Source organism: Miniopterus natalensis, chromosome 20 (assembly GCF_054644295.1).
Source record: "Miniopterus natalensis isolate mMinNat1 chromosome 20, mMinNat1.hap1, whole genome shotgun sequence".
In the NCBI taxonomy this organism is placed as follows: Eukaryota; Metazoa; Chordata; class Mammalia; order Chiroptera; family Miniopteridae; genus Miniopterus; species Miniopterus natalensis.
The window spans coordinates 20165257-20181248 of NC_142100.1; the positions used below are offsets into that span (position 1 = coordinate 20165257).

Genomic DNA, 15992 nt, shown 5'->3' on the forward strand with positions numbered 1-15992 from the left:
CCTCCAAGTCTAAAGTCACATACCACAGTAGACGGAGAGCAGGCACACTGAGGGCTGAAGTGAGGGCTTGAACCAGGGCACAGAGTGGGCCAGTCACAGGTCTTTGGAATTCTAGGTTTTTTTTAAACTGCTATTCTGTGTCTCTTTAACTGCTCGAGGTAGGTATTTTATACCCTGCCCATTGGATGGAAATGTCACATTAGATTTATACAGTCTCGAGATGCTAAGACACATCCAGGTAACAGATTGTCTCCTCTCTCAGGGCTGGCCCCTTGGAGTTATTCACAAATGCTTCTCTGTCCTCATAGGTCTGCTCACTGCTACTGTGGCATCTCGTATTCACCGAGCAGCCCAACCTGCCCTTCTCTATTTGGTGCCATTTACCTTATTGCCACTCCTCACGATGGCCTATTTAAAGGTGAGAGAAGCAGTTATAAACTTGGCATTGATCCTGGACTTGGGTATGTATTCTTGCTGGAAATGGTTCTGTTTAACCCCTGAGCTCTTGATCTTGACAGTGGGGTTTTGTTCTTTTGTTTTCCTAACCTGATATTAACAACATCTTCCAGATTCTGGCAGCCACTGGCAGAAAATGCTAGTGAGTTAGACCACTACACCACCTGCTCATGGATAATTAACTGAAATCCCTAGAGCTCAGTGGCAGAGACTTCCTGCTTCTCTTAAAAGCAGCACCCCATTGTCACCTAACAGCTCTTTTAATACTCTGTGTTAAAGTTTGGCAGGAGGAGCAAGCAGAAACAACAGGGTCAGCACACCCACCTGACCTTCCTCCAGTGAGCTGCTCTGCCAGGCAGGCTTAGTGCCCTAGGCTTTCCAAAACTGGACACATAAAGTCTGCACAGAGTTCTCTCCTGCAGGGGACCACTTTCAGTACAGCAAACCAGATAGGCTGTATAGAGAAGACTAAAGAGCAGCATGAGTTCTCTGGTGAGCACCATTATTTACATTTGCTCTCCTCCTCCGTAGGGTGGGCAGGGGCTCTGGCCTGCCTGCAAGGCCTCTGCAGTGTATTCCTGGACACATCACTGGAGCCGCTCCAGCTCAGTAGGCCACTGCCCCAGACACCTTAAGCACCCGCTCAGCTCCTACCAACCTGCCAAAATCACCCTGCACCCACAGTCTCCACAGAGTGTACTGCTGCATAAAGCCACTTCTCCAGGATTGGAAGAGACAGCTATTTTCTCTAATTCATAGAAGCAAACATAGACAAAACAAAAAGACAAAAGAGAAAATAATTAAGGATAGTTTAAAGGGACCTCCGTGATAACATCAAATGTTCAAATATTTGCAAGATATAGGGATCCTAGAAAGAAGTAATGGCTGAAAACTTTCCTAACCCGGAAAAGGAAATAGACATCCAGGCCCAGGAAGCACAGAGGGTTCCAAACAAGTTGAACCCAAAGAGACCCCACACAAAGACATATTGTAGTTAAAATGACAAAAGTTATAGAGACAGTTTTGAAGGAAGCAAGAGAAAAACAAGAAGGGAACCTGGAATAATTACCCAGCAAGGTTATTGAGAATTGAAGGAGATAAAAGTTTCCTAGACAAACAAAAACAAAAGTATTTCTTTAAACCAGCTTTACAAGAAATGTTAAAGGGTCTTCTTTAAGTAGAAAAGGAAAGGCCATAACCAGAAATACCAAACACCAAAGCCTCATAGCCAGATATTCAGTAAATACAGCAAGTTAGACAAAAGCTACTACAGAGGTTAAAAGAAAAAGTATTAAACTACAATAAGTAGTTTGGAGCTACACAACACAAAAAAATCTAAAATACAACATCAAGAACATAAAGCATGGAGAGGGAGTAAAAACGTACTCCTTATAGAATGTGCAGGGTGGGGCAAAAGTAGGTTTACAGTTGTTCGTATAAAAAAATACAGTAATTAATAAATAGTACAAGAATAAACTCTGTGCTTCATGTACTCACAACTGTAAACCTACTCTTGCCCCACCCTGTATTTTCACTTAAACCCCTATCAGTTTAAAACAGACTGCTCTAGGTAAAGAAGGCTACGCATGAACGTCCCGGTAACCAAAAACCAAGGATACGAAGAACAAAGAGAAAGGAACCTAAACAGAACATTAAAAAACCAGCCAGACAGGAGGGAAGAGAAGAGACGAAGAAAGGAAGAGAGGACAACTGTAAGAACAGCGAACAGAATGGCAGCGAGTACATGTCGGCGACCACTGTAAATGAAAAGGGAATAAGTGCTCCAGTGAGGAGAGGGCGGCTGCATGGGTTAAAAGTAACAAAACCATGACCTAGCTCTGTGCTGCTCCCAGAGACTCCCTTCAAATTGGAAGACAGGCTGAAAGTAAAGGGATGGAAAAAGATACTCCATGCAAATAGAAATGAAGAGGGAGCTAGAGTAACAATTTATATCAAACTAAATAGATTTTAAAACAAAAAAATGTGAAAAGGCAAAGAACGTTTCATAATTATACAGGAGCAATCTAAGAATAGGGTATAATCAGTAGGTGATTTTAATATCCCATTCACATCAATGGACAGATCTTCCAGACAGAAAATAGTGAAATAATGACCTTAAATGTCATAGTAGATGAGCTCGACTTAATAGACATTTATAGAACATTTCATCCTTTCTTTCAAGTGCGCATGGAACATTCTCCAGGATAGATCACACATTCGGCCACAAATCAAGCCTCCCTCAGTACAAGAAGACTGAAATCGTAGCAAGCATTTTTTCTGACCACAGTGGCATGAAGCTAGAAATTAACTACAGAAACAAATGAAAATAAAAACACAACTTTTCAATTGGGATGCAGCAAAAGCAGTTCTAAGAGGAAGTTCATAGTTCTACAGGCCTGTCATCTAGTAATTCCACTTCTATTTATTTATCTGAAGAAAACAAAATCCCTAAATCAAAAAGATCTATGCACCACTGTGTTCATTGCAGCCAAGATATGGAAGCAACCTACATGCCCATCAATAGATGAATAGATAAAAAAGATGTATGTCAATATACATAAGTCTGCATAATAATATTATTAAGCAATAAAGAATGAAATCTTGCCATCTGCAACAACATAGATGAACCTAGAGGGTGTTAAGTGAAATAAGACAAAGACAAATACCATATAATCTCACTCATACATGGAATCTAAAAAAAACAAAACTGTGAATGAATAAAGTTTGGAAATAGGAAATGATAAAAAACTAGACTTAGAACATTATCTTATTTACAGGACTTCTGTTTTTAACTCCATTTTACAGATGAGGAAACAGACACAGAGGTAAGTTAACTAACTTCCCTAGATCATCTGACTCATAAGCAATAGAACTTGTACCAGGATAGCATTGGTAAAAGCCCCACCCTGCTCAAGGGGCCTTAGAGCTCTTCTGGTGAGTCCTTCCAAGAATGGTGGGTTACTGTTCAGTGAGTAAAATGTGAATGTTCTTTGATTCTCCGCAGAAGCAGCCTGAGATCAAGAATCAGAAAAGACTTGTTGATATGTGCCTCGTGTTTAAACCTGTAACTTAGTCCAGTTCCTTCTTTCCCAGGGTGACCTACGGCGGATGTGGTCTGAGCCGTTCCACTCCAAGTCCAGCAGCTCCCGGTTCCTGGAAGTATGATGGATCACAGAGTGTGACCAGAATGGCCATCTTAGTCCCTTTCTGTCAACGCGTGGTTTTGTTTCCTCTTAGAGTTGGCCTGGTACTCGGAGACGTACCTGTTTAAGGAACTGACGTGTGATTGGATTTTGCGTTTGCAGGGAGCTTGTTTGCAGGAGCGCGGTGCTGGAGCCCTGCTCGGATCCTTTCTTCCTGCCGTTGTAGAGGTGGAGCCCCTCCTGAAGTGACAGGCCCTCCCCAGCGCTCCTCCTTCCCCATTTTTATGGATCTGCACTAGACTGTTACCTGTGGGGGATGGAGATGTGACTCTTTAAAACTGACAACGGCAAGGAGTCGTTCTATACCTTTTAAACACTAAAAGGATGAAAAACGTTAGCAAACCGAAGTTTCTTCAGTGAACCCTCAAGAACTTTGGGACCAGTTTCCTGTGGGGGATTCAGTTTCAGAGAACTGAGACAGAAGCTCTTCTGTCGTTATATTCTTCTTTCCTTTTTTTGGATTTATTAAATATTTTCTGTGGTGTGAAGTGACTTATTAAATCCACAGACATTGAGTGACTTCTTACAACATACACATAAGAACTGTTGTAAAGAGTTCATGTCCACCCAGATGTTGTGTTGGCAGTGAATGAGGGCACGGTTTTTATACATACACACACGCACATAGGTATATATGAATAAAGAAAACTCCAAACCTGCTAAGGTCATGCTGTGTAGCAGACGGGGGCTTGCTGTAATTGTTAGCATGTAGAGCCCTTGACTCGGGCTTCCTTGTATATGGATAAGCTGCTGTCCTTCCCTCCACGACTGAACGTGCAGTTAAAAAACCAGTCTAGTATTTGTACTGATATACTCATGGACTTTAGGGGACGCTCATTTGGTTTTGATCAGTGTAGCAAATTAGGGATGAAAAGACAAACCTTTCTGGCCCTTTATTTTGTTTCTCCAGGCTTCTCCCTTGCAGGGTTTTAGTCCTTTCTTCTGGAGCCGATGCATGTATTATAGCAGCAGGTGTCTGTGCTCTCTGATCATAGTAATGTACTACTTGTAAATACATTTTTCTATTTTCTATTTTTTTGTAATTTTTTTTGGCATTTTGTTTCATTGGTGTGCTGTATTTTCCATGCCCTCACTCCTTTAAGAAAAAAAAGGAAAAAAACACAATCCTGTCCTTGCTGTTGTGATTATAGTCTTGGTTTACCTGTGGGGACAAATGTCAAGTGCCCCTCTGAGATGCGCCCGACATTCCGGGAATCGCGGAAGGAGCAAGCTGCCTGCGCCCGTAGGATCGGCCCCGGGGCTGTGGGCTGTGCTGGGAGCCGCGTCCCCGTGGTAACGCGAGTGTCCGCCTGAGCAGCCCGGCCGCATGAGTCAGCGCCCAGGGCTCAGCAGAGGCCTGGAGCTGCCTGCGCGCCTGACAGCGGGGCTGGGAAGCGCTTGGGCCGTGATTTCTCCCGTGAGCAGGTGACCCGCCCGCCTTGACCTGTGTAACCCGCGGTTCCTGTTGCCTGAAGGCTCCGTGGGCGGAGGACAGCGCCCAGCGGGCGGAGGGCGCAGGCAGTGCTTGCGCTTGTCTGGGGAGCGAGAAGCGGTCGGGGTGGTGCATTCCTCTGTGTGTCTTCAGATCCTGCTGAGGGCTGTTTTGTTTTTTGTTGTTTTGTTGTTTTGGTTTTTTTTTAAATAAATGACTCCTTTCTAGACTTTGTCACCTCATCTTCACTTTGGTGGTTGGTACCAGAGCTCCTGTCACCCTCCTACCTGCTCTGTCTGTACCAGAGACTAATGGGAAGACCCTGTCTCTCTCCAGACAGGGTCACCTGCAGCTCTGGTTCAGTCCTAGCGATGTCAGAACTGAAGCTCCTGTTGTCCGCAGAACCTGAAACTGCCTCTGGATTTGCAGTGCTCACTGCCTGTCCGCGCTGCTTCCTTGGCCCTCCGGGATGCTACTTGCTAGTCGGGGCGGGGACAGGGGAGGCTTCCAAAATGACTGATTAAAGGCAAGTGCCAATAACGGTTAGAAATATCCTGGCAGTTGGTCATTTTAATTTTTCTAACTTCTCATACAAAAATTAAATTCCAGACAGAAGTTACATAATTTTATGTTATTCTCACTTCTGCAGGTTTGGGGGGGGGGGGAATACCCACACCAGGACTCCTGAATGTGATTTCGAATCCATTTGCTAGTCTTCAGAGTCCTTAAAACTTGTGCAGAGGAACTGCAGATTCCTTTTGTTTTAAATTAACCACAGTAGACACTAGACTCTTCCCCCCACCCGTCCTGGATGTAGCACCCTTTGGATGGGGATAGGGGTGGGGGTGCTGTTAAAGCACGTACTTTAGTAGCTCCTTATATGCCCCTTCCCCCCCCCAATGAACCACGTCCTCTTATTTTTCCCCGGTTTCTCAGATACTCCTGAGTCGCGGGTTTGCGTGTCAGAAGCGTGCGTTAGGCAAGGCGCGTTTACAGAGTCCAGGACGGGCCCCCTCCTTCCTCACCAGCCCGAGGTGCTTCGGCCAGAGGCTGCACGTTGGAACTTGCCCGCGCTCATAGTGACTCTTCTTTCTAACCTGAGCTAATGCAGATAAGACGGCCAAGTTTCTCTAAAGCCTAGCACGTCCCATTCCCGTTACTGCCGCCTCCGGATGAGAGCGCACGGCCCCTGCGGGAACAGGTCAGACTGGCAGCGCGGGGGCTGCTCTCTCAGTCGCCTTCGTAGCCTTGGCTAAGCAGGTGAGTTAGGTGAACCACACAAACAAAGCCTAGTTCTCTGAAAGGGGGAGGGAAGGGAGTTCTGTTTTGCCAATAAAGTGTTAAAAATAGAATCTGCTGTGTCTGCATAGCCGCGCTCGCGATCCAGTGCTGCCCGTAGCCACTGCGCTCCGTGAAGCTGCCGCTGGCGTCGGGCAGTCTGTCTGTACGCGCAGCGCGCTCCTCAGGACGTGTGCGGCTCTCCCAGAAGCAGGACGGGCCGGGCCCAGGCGACCAGCCCGCCCGCCTCTGCCCTTCAGTGCGTGCTGGCCTGCACAGCCTCCTGCCTCCACGAAGTCCGTTTCTTTGGCAGCTTCCAACGGGGAACTCACTTCAAGCACAGTGGCCCCTCACGCAGGCGTCGGTCCTGAAGTGCGAGTCTAATCATGCAACGCGGGCCGCTTCCCTCCTCTGGGGGGGACGCGCCAGGTAAGAGCTTTCGATCTAGAAGTCACTTCCATTTCTGTGCAATTCATGGGCTGCTTTCTTTTAGTGAGACTGAACTCTTGACTTCCCGTGAGTGGGGAGCCTCTCCCAGGACAGCACTTCTCCCAAGTCTTCTGATGGATCAGCCATCCTTTTCCTCCTCAGCCTTCCCCTTGGGGTTGGAAGCCCTTCTCCATCCTCTCGAGGGCAGGCAGCCCTGTTTCAGCTTAAGCTGTGTCGGGCACCAGTGCCCCAGTCAGCAGTGCCGCCCTGATCCCTCCGCCAGCGCGCCTGCAGGGGATGCTGCAGCACTGCTGCGGGGGAGAGGTGGCAGCTGTCCCCACACACCAGCTTACTGGGTGACACAACACTGAGAGTGTGTCCAGAGCTTTGTTCCCATGACTCTGGGCCTTGGGTAGCAGAGCCGCAAATGCTCTTTCCCAGGACTGGGTGCGCCCGATGAAGAGAAGCTTGAGAGCCAGTGTTGGACAACATACACTGATCTCTACATAACTCAGGCTGGAAGTCTTACTACTTAGAGCCAGGAGTTAGTGGGCGCCTTTTTTATTTTATTTATTTTATTTTTTTAATATGTTTTTATTTCAGAGAGAAAGGGAAAGAGAAATATCAGCGATGAGGCACTGATTGGCTCCCTACTGGGGATCAAGCCCACAACCGGGGCATGTGCCCTAACTGAAAATCAAACCGTGACCTCCGGGTTCATAGGTTAACACTCAGCCATGGAACCACACCAGCTGAGCAGTTTGCAGGCACTTTGTAGCTGTGGTTATGTCGGTGTGCTGTTGAGGTCTTAGACACTTGCGGTGTGAAAAAGTCATGTGGCACGCTCAGCCTCAGTTTATGGTTCCTTTAACTTGGATTCTTCCTAGTCAGTTCCCTAAGTTCCAATAAGTCTCCCGTTAGGTAGAACCTGGAACACTTGTCACTGGTTTGCAAGTGGACAGAGGCCTGAGAGAGAGGAGGCAGCGCTGGCTCCAGCCCCCACCGAGTCCTGGGACTCTCACTAGACCCAAGACAAAGAGGAGTGGGACCCAGCGAGGGAGAGGGAATAAACTGGAGACTGGGGGCCGGGAAATCTGCCAAGCTGTGGGCCGTGGGCTTCTCTGCCTCATGAGGAATGCAAGACAGGAAGTGGGTGACCAGAGGACAAAGCGGTGGAGAGAGGGCAGCAAGGTGGCCACTTGCCAGCATTCCATCCTCGGGATCTGGGTGCCAGCTCCTCTGCCTTGCCCACAGACCCGTCGCCCATCAGCCTTCTCATGAGAGTTTGCTCAGCCTGCCTGGGTTGTCTGGGGGACAACACGTGCACCGAGTCTTGGCGTTGGTAGTTGAAGCAGAAACCTGCTTTCAGTAAGGAGGCCGAGGCCTTGCTCGTACAGGGAGGAGCAGCCCTGGTCGGATGTAAGGAGCCACCTCCCAGAGTCCTGAGGGCCTTCCTGGAACCATTGTTAACAGGTCAGCGTAGGTCAGCTTAGGCCAGTGATGGTTGTGTTGCAACTGGTCTGAGCAGGATGCTCACAACAGCAGCACAGGGCAGAGGCCCAGGCCATTGGTCCTGTGAGTCCTTAACAGTTTGGTTGTGCAACACCAGTACCAACCTCTAACCAAATTCTGCAAACAAAACGATGGCCTTTTTTCTGACACTTTTGATTTTTTCCATGATCAATGCCACCTCTGCCCTCTTTTCCTTCAGTGCACCTCAGAGGCCGGCTGCTCGTTCTGAGGGAAAAGCCCCCACCAGCCATTTGAGGGCCTGCACTCTCAAGCTCAAGGTTTTGCTCGAACACCCTTGGATCAAAAGACTCGATGGGCCGAACTCCCAGCCTATTTCAAAATAAAGAGCAGTGTCGTTCCCCAGCCTCTTGGCTCAGGTCAGTCCCCAAGACAGGAGGGACAGGAGCCAGGGCAGGCAGAGGGCAAGCGCCGGCTTGAGCGTAGCATTCAAGGGCTCTCCCAGCTCTGGGCCACGGTGGGGAAATCAGCACCGAGGTGTCACTGAGGAAGTGGACTGACACCTGCCCGAATGGCCCTGTCATCCCACGTGAGCAGAGGGATGGCCTGCTAGGACCTGGGAAGGGCGGCCCTGGCCTCCGCGCACAGCCGCCAGGACACCCCCCTGGAGAGCGCGGCTGAGGACAGGAGCGCCAGGCCCCGCACACCGGGCGAGTGCGGGGCGGGCGGGAGGAGCAGGGCCCCGCTCAGGACGCTCGGAGGGCCGGGCGGGCCAAGCCGGCCCGGGGACACTGGATGGAGCGCGCCTCAGCCAGTGACGGCCATCAGAACACCTGGCACGGCGCCACCTCCGCTGTCAGTTTCACAGAGCTCACCAGGCCCGCAGATCAGCTGGCGACAGAATAAGCTCCACACGCCGGCCGCCTCGCCCCAGGAAGCACGCGTCCCGACACACTCCGTGATTGGCTCTGAAACTTTTTTTTGGTGGTGTTTTTGTTTAAAACCCTCACCCGAGGATATTTTTTCCTTTGCTTTTCGGAGAGTGGAAGGGGGAGAGAGAAACATCGATGTGGGAGAGACAATGACGGGTCGCCTCCTGCACAAGCCCCGACCGGGGCCAGGGATGGAGCCTGCAGCCGAGGTACGTGCCCTTGGCTGGAACTGACCCCGGGACCCTGCAGTCCGCAAGCCGACGCTCTAACCACTCAGCACCCCGGTTAGGGCTCCAGAACATTTCAAATCCAGCTACTGTCCACAGCAAATGACTGTTGCAACAGCCGCTGCCTGGTCTTCCCCGAGCCAGTGTGTCCCGCGTTGGGGGCCAAATGGCCGGTCCTCTGGGTTCTCAGTGAGGCTTCGTGACTGCTGCAGGAGGCAGATTGTAGGACCCACTCGACAGACCAGAAGACCAGGTTTCCAGGTCAGCTCACTGGCCCGGGGCTTCCTGCTCCAGACCCCAGCTTACTGCCCAGGTTACCAGAAGCTAATCACACGGGGCTGCGGGGCTGCTGAACTCGACTTGACGCTTACACAAGGGGGGAGCCCCTGTGACCGGGAGGCTGCGTCCAGGCTTCTCGTGGGGGTGGGGACCGCCACCCTGTAGGGGGCAGGAGCTGCGCACCCGGCTGCCCAGGGGCCACGATCCGCACAACGTGCCGCTCGCTGCAAGAGGCGCCATCTCGCGCCGGTTAGGGACCCGGGACCCAACAAACGCAACCTCCGCGGTACCCGCAGCGACCAGACTTCAGTGTTAAAATTGTGAATCCCCCCGCTGCTGCCATAGAACCACGACCCACGACCCACGACCCTGGCCCGTGTGGCTCAGTTGCTTGAGTGTTATCCTGTGCACCAAAAGGTCGCCTGTTCAATTCCCGGCCAGGGCGTATGTCCAGGTTGCAGGTTCGACCCCCAGCCGGGGTACGTGCGGGAGGCAACGGATCGGTGTTTCTCTCTCCCTTCCTCTCTCTAAAATCAATAAAAATATTTTTAAAATAAACAATGAAACATGAAAACAACTGCTGTTCTGATCTCCAGCAGAGGTGGGCTGTGAGTCACAAAATCCTCCTGCTAAGAATAACTTCGTGGATAAAATCTTTTGAAAAGCCACGGAGAGGGTCCTGCCGCTCACTGTGGAGGGACTCGTCACCAACCCTTCCGCAGCCACAACTTCTCAACAAAATATATACAACAAACATGTTCAGGCAGCGAAGCGCAACCGAATTCCTGAGAAACTGCCCACAGTTGACAGCTGGAAGGGAATGGAGGCGGCGAGTTGCCCGAGGACAAGCACAGCCCCACCTGGCACCACGTGGAGAACTTCAACAGAAACCTGCAAGCACTGGCTTCAGTAACAAAGGAAAGGGCTCAGAAGGGCCCCAGACCTAAAGGCGAGGGAGTGAGCCCCAGGAAGGAGACAGGGAACCCCTCCTGTGTGTGCGCTGCCCCAAACTGGGACCCCTAAATGCAGGTGCCAGACTCCAACCAGCTGAAAGGGCCAAAGAGAAATCTCAGCTGCTGCCCGCCACGGGGAATCCGTTTTAAGTCTGAGTTCAGTCAAATTAACCGCTTGCGAGGAAATGTGATCCATACTCAGAAGAAAAGGCAATGAAAGGAAACCGCCTTTGAAGTGATCCGGATGTTAGGATTAACACTCAAGATTTTCAAAGCAACGATTATATTCTGCCCAAGAATGTAAAGGAAAAATGCTTATAATGAATGAACGAATAGGAATTGTCAGCAGAGAAATGGTAACAGAAAGAACCAAATAAAAATTCTAGAACTGAAAAATACCTGAAGTAAATCCAATAGATGGGGTAAATAGCGCATTGAAGGTGAGAGATTAATGGATGATTAAACTTGCAAAAGTGGGGGTGTAAACCTTCTCTGTCAAGAATCAGATAGTAAATACTTTTCGCTTTATGGGTCAAGACTCGCCATTGCAGCGCCGAAGCAGCCACAGCAAGTGCATGGGATGAGCTGATTCGGCCTGGGGCTGACCACAGCTCCCCAAGTCCTGAGACAGAGCAACGGACATCTAATGTGAAGAATGGAAAGAGAAAAACAATTGAAAAAATTGATTAGAGCCTCACTGATTTGTGGGACAATATTAGACAGTCTAACGCACGTAACTGTAGCCCCAGGATGAGAGGAAGAATTAGGCAGAAACTTTTTGGAAAAAGTAATGGCCCCATTTTTCCAAATCTGGGAAAAGTTTAAGAATCACAGCAAACCCCAAGCAGAAGAAATACAAAGAAAAAACACACCCGGGAACTTCATAGTCAAACTGCTGGAAACTAAAAATAGAGAATCTTGAAAGCAGCAAGGAAAAAATGACACGTTACATAGGACGACAATACAATTGTGTGAAATACTGGAAACTTCTCATCAGACAGCAGAAAGACTAGAAGACAATGTAATGACACCTTCAAAGGCATGAAAGTAAAACATGTCAACCCAGAATTCTACATCCAGTGAAAAGTGGTGAAATGATGCCATTTTCACATAAACTATAATTAAGAGGATTCATCACCCACAGACCCGCATGACAAGAATTACCAAAAGTTCTTCAGGCTCAAGGGAGTTGACGTCGGATGGGAACTCAGATTTACAGGAAGTTATGAGACAACCAGTATAGTAATTTCAAAGCAGCCCCAGCAATCCTTCCTGGTATTTACTGTGTGTGCCTGCAGTCCCCTCCCACGCTGCATCAGGACTGGTCTGTGTGACCGTCAGAATATGAAGTGAGAGTGTGTGATTTCCAAGGCCAGGTTATAAGAGACATTGCCATAGGTGTGAAATCTTCACAACCTTGGATTATGCAAAAGTTTCTTAAGGCACAAGCAACCAAAGAAAAAAATAGATAACTAGACGTCATCAAAATTGAAAACATTTGTGATTTAAAGGACACAAGAAAGTGAAAAGATAGCCCAAAAGAGTGGGAGAAATTATTTGTAAATCGTGTATCTGGTAAGGATTTGGTATCCAGAATATATAAAGAACTCTTACAACTCAATAATTCACTTATTTAAATAGGCAAAATATTTGAATATTTTTCCAAAGAAGATAGGTGAATGGTCAATAAGTACATGAGAAGAGGCTCAACACCATCAGTCATCAGGGAAATGTAAATGAAAATCACAATGAAATACCACTTCACTCCCATTATGACGACTATAACTGAGCCACACCAGCCAGGGCCCCTAAGTATTGCTTTAATCAACTGTATAAATGACATTTCTCCAAAGAAATAAAATAAGTCAGGAAGAAGATAAACCGGAATCATAAAAATAATTCAAAAGAAGAGATGAAGACAAGTAGAAAACAAATTGGTACAGTTAAAACCAAACATAAATAATCACATTAAATTTAAATGCTCCAAACACCCCAATTAAAAGGCAGAGATTCTCAGATGGGATTTTAAAATGAAAACCCAATTATGAGAAACCAACTGTAAGTATAAAGACATAGATTAAAAGTAAAAGGATGGAAAATATATCTATCATGCTAACACCAATCATAAGAAAACTGGAGTGGCCATGTTAATATCAAAATAGATTTCAGAACAAAGATTATTACCAAGAATAAAACACATCACTCCATAATAATAAATTGGATAATTTATCAGAAATACATATTAATCCTAAATGTTTATGTAGCTAATGATAAATTTCAAAATACATGAAGCAAAAACTGATAAGAGATAAATCATCTAGTCCACAGTTATAGTTAGGGTGCAATATCCTCTCACTAACTCAGATCAAGTCAGTAGAAAACAAGTTAGGGCACAGAAGATTTCAACACCACAATCAACCACCCAGACCTCATATCTATCGAAAACTCCAGCAACAGGATACATATTCCTAAGTGCACAAGGAGCATTTACCAAGATAGACCACATTCTGAGCCATAAAATAAGTCAGTAAATGAAAAAGGGCTGAGGTAATACAAAGTATGTCCTCTACTGCAATGAAAGGGTCTTAAAGCCAGTAACAAAGATCAAGAAAATCCTCAAGCATTTAGAAACTAAACAACTGACTTCTAAATAACCTATGGATTAAAAGGGAGGGGGAGTCACAGGAAAAATCAGAAAAACACACACAAAACATTTTGACATCGTGACAGCTCTTAGAGGGATTTGTAACATTAAATGCTCACATTTGAAATGCAGAAAAGTCTCAAATAAATTACCTAAGTTTCTACTTTAATAAATTAGAATAGGAAGACCAAATAAAAAGCACAAGAGTAAATAAATATAAAAGCAGCAATATCAATGAAATCATATGTAGAAATATGACAGAAAAACTAAACCAAAAGCTGATTCTTTGAGATCAATAAATTCATAAACATTTAACCAAACTGATTAGGAGGGGAAAGACACAAATCAATATCAGGAATTGGAGTGGGAACATCGCCACAGATTCTATATATAGTAAAAGGATATTAGTAGAATATTATGAAAAGCTTTATGCCAATAAATTTGGGAATTTAATTAAAGTGGAGAAATTCCTTGAAAGACAAAACCTACAAAAGCTCAACGAAGAGGTTAATAACCTGAATAGACCTATATCTATTAAATTGAATTTATAATTGAAAACCTTCCCACTAAGAAAACTCCAAGCCTAGGTGTCTTCAATGTTGAATTCTCCCAAATATTTAAGGAGGAAATATTACTAATTCTACAAATTTCTTCCAGAAAAATGGTGAGCAGGAACGACTTCCTCTATGGGGCAGCATGTCTCTGATCCCAAAACTTGAAAGACATTACAAGAAAAAAGCTACCAGGCCCATATCCCTCATGACATCAGACAGAAAACTTGTTTTAATTTTAGCAACTTGAACCCAACAACATATAAGAAGTACAATATATCGTGACCAAATGGCACTTATTTCATGAATAGAAGTTTGGCTTAACATTTAAACATCAATGTCATTCACATCAACAGACTGAAAAAGAAAAAAACAGATGCAGAAAAAGCATTTAACTAAATCTAACATTCATTCATCATAAAATACTTTAAGCAAATCAGCAATAGAATGGAGCTTAATGGGATAAAGAGCGCCTACAAAAAAACCTGAAACAAGTATCATACTTAATATTGAAAGAAATCAGCAGAAAAGAGCGTGAGAAAAAAAAGGTCATTCAAAAATTTGTTCTGGGTGTGCAGGGACGATTTATGCCCCTGACACCAGAACAGAATTTTTAAAAATAAAAACTTTATAGACCAATCTTACGAATACATATGCAAAAATCCTACTTAAATATTTACAAATTAATCATCAACAGAGCAAAATGGCAACCCATAGAATGGAAGAAAAGATTCACAAATCCCATATTTGATAAGGGATTAATATCCAGAATATATAAGTAACTCCTGCAACTCGGCTGAAAAAGAAAACAAAACCCAAGCAACCAAATTCAGAAATAAGCAAAATACTTTGAACAGACATTTCTCCAAAGCAGAGACACGCGTGACCAATAAGCACAAGAGATGTGCTCGGCACCCTTGGTCATTAGGGAGACGCCGATCCAACCACCTCACACCCAGGAGGGTGGTTACCGTTAGACAGACAGACGGACAGAAAAATGCCAAGCGCTGGGAGGGCCGCAGAGAGGCTGCGCGTGCTGGGAGGACCGCGGGGCGGCGACTCCCAAAGAGTGAAAAACAGAATCGCTGGGAGCCAGCGACGCCCCAAAGCAATCGAAAGCGCGAGTCACACAGACAGTTGCCCCTCTACGTTCACAGCAGCGAAAACGCAGAAACGATCCAAAAAATCCAACGGATGAGTTAATAAACAAAATGTATTACATACATATAAAGAAATATTTAGCCCTAAAAAGGAAGGAAACTCGGACGCATGCGACAGCCCCGGTGAACCCTGAGGACACCGTGCTAAGTGCAGAGCGCCACCCACGAAAGGAGAAACCCCGTGGGCTCCCCCCACCCGAGGCCCCCAGAGGGTCCGAGTCGGAGCCGGGAGGGTTCCAGCTGGGAGGCGAGAGAGGACGACGACAATGTACTGAATCGTCACTGAGCTGCACACTGAAAATGGTTAAAATGATAAATTTTATGTTATATGTATTTTACTACAATTTTTAAAACTCAACCAAAAATATTGAGGAAACCCCATGTTCATAAAATAATACTCTTCTAAATAACTGAAAGACAAAGGAGAGGCGCACAGTGGAATTCCGAAAACTGAGTGATAATGAAAAATACAATATATTATTAAATGAAGCTAAAGCCACGCTGGGAGGGACATGTATCACTTTAAATTCATTTCTTAGATAAAAAGACTGAAAAATCAATGAACATGCATCCCAGGAAGCTGGAAGAAGAACAGCAAGTTGAATTAAAGGGAAAAAGTCGAAGGAAACACAACTTTTAAATAAAATTAATTTTAAAGACACAGCACTGGGTATGTGACATGCAGCATGGCGACCCGACCTGCCCGTCTGAAAGCTGCTACGAGTAGGAGTCTGTAGCTGGGCACGGTGACGGGTGTCAGCGAGCCCTGTGGCGGCGACCATTTCACTGCACCGTCCCAGTTCAGCGAGCCGCAGTCTTTTGCTCGCGGAGGGTCTTGCCTCCAGTTTGTAAACACGCAACATCCGTGAGGCTCAGGACACGCAGGCGCGCCGCACAGTCGGCCACGCGAGCAAACCGTGAACACCTGAGACCAAGAGCGCGTCAGTTATGCCTCCGCTTTCAAAATACAAGAGAAAA

General features: G+C 46.4%; 1 protein-coding gene across 3 annotated transcripts in view; it reads left to right on the plus strand.

The window, feature by feature from the left end:
- The window catches only part of SPPL3 (signal peptide peptidase like 3), a 60425-nt gene extending 55641 nt beyond the window's left edge, over window positions 1–4784 (plus strand). For 2 of the 3 annotated variants that reach the window (XM_087828493.1, XM_087828494.1), the window contains 2 exons: window positions 309–418; window positions 988–1867. In XM_087828493.1, coding sequence (XP_087684619.1) covers window positions 309–418; window positions 988–1215 — 338 coding nt within the window. In that variant the 3' untranslated portion in view covers window positions 1216–1867. Of the gene's footprint in view, window positions 1–308; window positions 419–987; window positions 1868–3549 lie in introns of those variants that run through there. The other variant, XM_087828492.1, reaches the window with a different exon arrangement.
- The last annotated feature ends 11208 nt before the right edge of the window (window positions 4785–15992 follow it).